Source organism: Chelmon rostratus, chromosome 22 (assembly GCF_017976325.1).
Source record: "Chelmon rostratus isolate fCheRos1 chromosome 22, fCheRos1.pri, whole genome shotgun sequence".
Lineage (NCBI taxonomy): Eukaryota > Metazoa > Chordata > Actinopteri > Chaetodontiformes > Chaetodontidae > Chelmon > Chelmon rostratus.
Genome location: NC_055679.1, coordinates 10,133,714 through 10,139,215, shown reverse-complemented (window position 1 = coordinate 10,139,215; position 5,502 = coordinate 10,133,714). Strand labels below are relative to the sequence as shown.

The window sequence follows — 5,502 nt, the reverse complement described above, 5'->3', positions numbered from 1 at the left end:
ACAGCGGACACTTTGTTAGGTACACGTGAAACTAACTTGTACATAAAGCACTCAGAGAAGGTGGAGACGGCTGATTACTGTGTGAACAAATGTGACGACGACAAGGAACAGTCAGCACGACTATACAATATGACTCTGAGTGCATGGTGTGACCTGTGCAGTTCCTCCACCTCAAACCTTTAGGATGGAGTGCAAAAACTGAGGGAGAGATGAAGGGTTAGTGTTGGGGGTCTTCATCAACACTATATTCCGGTAGTCTGTACACAAAGCAGCAGCGCCTAGTGTTTGAGCGTCAGAGTCTAAGCTTGTTTGGTTCTTTCAAAGGCTTTACTCCAACCATCCGGCGTTGATACAACAACATGTGTTACAAGATAGAAAGGCCTGCATTTACATGCACACAAATGTCCATTTATCTACACCGAGTGTGTGTCAGTGCATTAGAGGCTGCCGCTGGGGCATGACAGCACAGAGCTGTGAATGATGATGAGGTCGCCCGTCTTGTTTCGGAGTTGTGGGAGTCTTTAAGAGTCAGGTGGCGTCAGTAAGGTATGTGACTTAATGAGAGAACATGTCTGCAGCTTTAGTCATTTGAAAAGCCTGTAAAATCAGTACAAAGCTGAGCTGCCTGTCATGTTTTGGTGATGGCAAATATTAGATAGATGTCATATATGTAAATATCCTTTCCAGGAAAAAGGGAACATGGAGCGTGTAGAGAGGTGCAAGCTTTTGTGTGTCAAACCACTCTGTTGTTCACTCTGCTGTATTATGTTTGAATATATTTAAATATCTGTTGAACCTGCCTCGTGAGTCAGTGGGTTTACATACCTGATTCAGTGTGGATCACGCGGCAATCGCCAGCAATTATCAAATCAATCGAATTAGATCAAGACCAGTGTCACCTCCCTTTTTCCTAATGTCAGCGTGTACAGTATTGTCTTAGTGCTGCTGTATTTTTGCTCCTCAGTCTGAAAGGAGGCGTAGCTTTTTCTCTACATGAGAGAAGACTTTCAGAGCAGCACAGTGTGACTGTCATCCAGCCACATTTCACTACCTTTGGGTAATCATTAATCTCTTACCATCTCTGTTTTTACTATGTACACATATGAAAAAAAAAACCCTGTTGCCTTTCGCTAGCTTACATCACCCTGAAACTGGATAAAACTCCTGTGACTCCTCAACACTGAAACAAATTCGCCAAACTGACAGCACGCTGCGCCCGACCTCAGCCGGTAAGTGACTTTGGACAAGAACGGGTGTCATGAGCATTCACTGAATTACGTCGGCAGATGTATACGCAGCCTGGATGTGCATGCTGATGTTATTTGTTATCTCTCTGCTTTTGATTTAGCGTTTTCACTGTATGAACCCCACCATAACTCTGAAGATGAGGCTCCTGTTGTTCTTGCTGTGCTCAGGTAATGGTCCCTTTCTTGGTCTTGGTCTCCATCGAATGTTTTGTGGATGTGAAGCGTACGCATGCCATGTTCTGCTGTCTTAAGTAGTTTTGAACAAGATAGACTTCTGCATGTCGCCTCCACTATTGCTACTTTGATAACATGCAACTGTGCACAAATTTAGTATGTATGCATCAGCGAGGTTGGAATGTGTTAACCAGTGTGTGGTTTTGTAGTTAGTGTGTCACATACATTTAAATATGTGTAAAAGTCCAGCAGCTCATAATGTTGTTTACTGTTGTTATAAATGTTAAGTGAGGAATAAATTATTGCTTTGTCTTTCTTTTTTACAGGAATTTTTCACTTTACAGTGCAATCAAACCATCTACGATTTTTCAGATTTAACATGACAATGCCTAGAATTATTCACAGTAGTGTGTTGAAAGAATGTAAGCGGACAAATGAGTCGTTAGTCACTCTTTATGATGAAGAGGATGCCTGGTTCGTGGCCAACTTCACGTCCTTAATGACGAACGGCGACAAGGTCTGGCTTGGTCTGCAAAAGAGTCGAAACATCACTTGGTCAGACGGCTCCCCTGTGACATTCAATGTGTCGTCTGTGAATTCAGCAAACGGGGCCCAAAAATGTGAAGCCATGGACAACGACACGTGGAGAGGTTATGACTGTTCAGAGAGGAAACCTTTCATGTGCTACGACGGTAAGCTGCATCACATCTGATCTCTTAAGAAAAAACATGTCAAAACCACATAAAACATGAGAAGACTCAGGGTCTGCAGTTAGATACTGCAGCTCTGTGAGGTCAGATTTTGAGCTTTTGGATCCTCAACACAACTTTCCCAGTCAACTTGTTTGAAACTTGCTGCTGCCATCCAATCCAGAATAAGCATATATTTACAAAAATCTTCTTTGTACATTTGCTAATTAGCACAAAACACAGCAGATTTTTTGAGGATGATCAAGGTGACTACAATTTGTCATTAGGAGGCAATGAATGTGTTTAGAATATTATTTTCTGACAATCCAACTGTTTAACTCCAAACTCAAAAACCACAGGTGTCAACCTGATGGTGGCAATACATCCAACTGTTGTCAAGATATTTCACTAATGATTAAACACATCGGACCACAGATGTCGCTACAAAATGTCTTGCACAAACAAATCCACACAACAAATCCACACAAAGCCCGGAGTACTAACTTTCTTACCATGTTCCTGAAAGAAGGTACAATTGCCATGTATTGTTTTTTCTACAGTATTAATCAATGCTTTGCAGGTAAAAATTACACCCTGGTTAGAGACGAGAAGGACTGGTGTCAGGCTCTTCAATACTGCAGAAAACACTTCAGTGACTTGGTCAGCATCAGCAACGAAACACAAAATCTGGAGGTGATTGAAGAGGGAAATAAAACAAACTTTTGGATTGGACTCCTGCACGATGAATGGGAGTGGCAGGACAAAAGCTGCTCTTCATACAGAAAATGGGACCCTCTTTTTAATCCAGATGAAAAATGCACAGTCCAAAGACAGTCTACATTGTATGCTCATGGATGTGACAATACAGAATATACCTTTTGCTCCAAAGGTAAGTGACTGATAAGTAAAGCAGCACTTCACTTTTATGCTGCACTTAATAGAAAAAACCCACAAACAAATGGCATTCACATCATGTCGCACTATTTGTGTAGCACTCAGCATGTACATATGTAGAAGTTGTCTCATGCACTGTAGAAATGCTGGGTGAATAATATGACAACTCCATGACACTGTGACAGTCGCTATTGTATTTATACTGGGACATGGGGACATATTCAGATAAAAGTTTTACATAAATTCAAATAACCAACTTCAAGCAGCATTTTCTGTGTTTATATTACTATTAAACTGAATGGAAACAATCAAAGACCCCTGGGTCGGACGAATGCAGCATGTGTCCAGCACAATAGGCAGACTGTGGCGGGTGTCTAAACTTACGTTACCACCTGTAAGTCTTTTCTGTCTTTTCTGTCTTGCCTTCACGTCAGGCTTTGTGAGAATCAAAGTCATTAAAGAGAAACAGACATGGGAACAGGCCTTTGACTACTGCAGGACCCGCCACACAGGCCTGCTGTGGATTGAGGACGGGAAAGATCAGCAGGCGGTCGAACAGTGGCTGAATCACACCGAGGTTCCCGGCCCCTTCTGGATCGGCCTGAGGCAGAGCCGTGTCTTTGGGTTCTGGATTTGGACGAGCGACAGGGCGGTGTCCTACAGCAACTGGAAGGACGGCAAGCAGCCCGAGCTGCCCCTGTCCAACCACTGTGGCGTCATCACCAGGGACGCCTACACGTGGAGCGATGAACACTGCTTGTTTCCGCATTATTTTCTTTGTGAGGAGGAGATTTCATTCAATTAATAGTGTTTAAAGTGTTGTTGATAGATTCGATTTTAACGTGGAATCAATGGGTTGATGCTTCATCAAAGTCAGCAACATAGCACCTAAAATTAGCCTTAGATTCTTCATGGATGTATTTCTTAATAGTACAAAATAATTTCTATGTTTGTTTTTCTGTCTTATATATTGAGAATATTGCTATGCTATGGTTAATATGTGTTTATGTGCTGTATTATTATTATTAGTAGTAGTAGTAGTGGTATTAACTGTAATTCTGTAGAAAAGTCAATTACATGCTTGCAGTTAATTTGAAAACATAAACAGCATGTTGATGACCTGTAAACAATGATATATTGTTATCAACAATACCAATCTTACCATGAATTAAGAAATGCGTCTTAATTAATGCTACCGAATATTTTAAATACAAGAATTTCCCTGTCTCAAATTCAAAAAGCGTCAATTAATTATTACAATTATTTGTTCATTCGGAGGCGAGAAGAAGGCAGAGGTCAGGGAAGAAGACAAGGTGGCAGGAAAAACAGACGGATGATGAGCCAAGGGTAGCGAGGAGAGGAAGAAGACACACAAATATGCAGATCGAGCCCGAAAACATGAGAGCGGGAGAGAGAGAGGAGATAGAATCTGGAGAGGAAGCATAAAACAGGGGGAAAAAATAGAAAAACAGGAAGCTTGGACAACTTCCAGGGCCATTATTCACACTGTGGACAAACTTGGAATGAAAGCTCAATCCGTCACACCCTCACTCATCATTGTAAGTCATCATACAGCTCACAGCGTGACTGTGTGTGTGTGAGAGTGTGTTTATAGGCCTCTTGATCATTGCTCATTCCAGGAGAACAGACTCTCCCTTGACTTGTTGTTCGGCTCCCTTCTCTGACCATTATGTGATGTACGTGCACAAGTGTGTGATCATAGCTCACTGAGAGGAATCAGAGCTTCTCGGGAAACACGCTTCCCCGCGGCGTAAATCACCAGCCGCCGAGGATGCCGACTTCGGGCCGAGCACGCTTCTTGGTGCAAAAGCAGCAAATTTTTTCGTTGGCAGAGACGCCGACCAAATAACAGGCGAGAAATACGGCCCAATGTGGGGGGATGAGTGACGGCCCGAAAATGGTGCACATTCAGCTGAATCCAGCCCGTCCTCAACAGGAGAGCAGCCAGACGGGTCGCCTGCGCAAGCAGGTTACTACGACCCATATTTATTGTCAGGCGGCCGCCTCTTGTGGCCATAGTAACCATGGTGGGAGCAAAGCAGGAAGTCAAGCGACGTCGTATAAAGAGCGAGAACAAACACAGAACTTTCACGCAGAAAGATCACTGTTTGATTTAGGCAACATACGTAAAAGTGACATTTTTAATCCAAACCACGACCCTTCCCTCAACCGAAGCAAGTAGCTTTGGTGCCTGAGCGGAATGGTTAACGGTTAGATATGTCATTTTGGGAGCGAGCCAAATGCGACAGCTGGGCTGGGTTTGTGCCACACTTATATCAGCAGACTAGTCTCTGTTCCATTACATATTACTCCACTGAGCTGATCCCCAAAGTCCTACTCCTCCATTTTCTAATAAAAGGTATTATTAATAAGTGATTATCATCGAGCATTTTGAAACGACACCCCCTTGAGGTTTTAACACCAGCGCACGTCAACGGATCTCAAACAAAGGCTGCTGGAGCAGAAGCCAGCCAGGT

General features: G+C 43.0%; 1 protein-coding gene across 1 annotated transcript; it reads left to right on the top strand.

Annotated features, from left to right (window-relative positions):
* The first annotated feature begins 1,098 nt into the window (after positions 1–1,098).
* Positions 1,099–4,146, top strand: LOC121626021 (macrophage mannose receptor 1-like). The gene is made up of 5 exons (XM_041964367.1): positions 1,099–1,229; positions 1,349–1,415; positions 1,748–2,113; positions 2,691–2,999; positions 3,439–4,146. Exons 2-5 carry the CDS (start codon positions 1,361–1,363, stop codon positions 3,807–3,809), a joined length of 1,101 nt encoding a protein of 366 aa, XP_041820301.1. The 5' UTR covers positions 1,099–1,229; positions 1,349–1,360; the 3' UTR covers positions 3,810–4,146.
* The last annotated feature ends 1,356 nt before the right edge of the window (positions 4,147–5,502 follow it).

Excerpts from the sequence above, each read along its gene's own strand:
- LOC121626021 (XM_041964367.1), top strand. The coding sequence starts at position 1,361 with ATGAACCCCACCATAACTCTGAAGATGAGGCTCCTGTTGTTCTTGCTG. Across the intron at positions 2,114-2,690 it reads ACCTTTCATGTGCTACGACG|GTAAAAATTACACCCTGGTT; the intron begins GTAAGCTGCATC and ends AATGCTTTGCAG. Across the intron at positions 3,000-3,438 it reads ATATACCTTTTGCTCCAAAG|GCTTTGTGAGAATCAAAGTC; the intron begins GTAAGTGACTGA and ends CCTTCACGTCAG.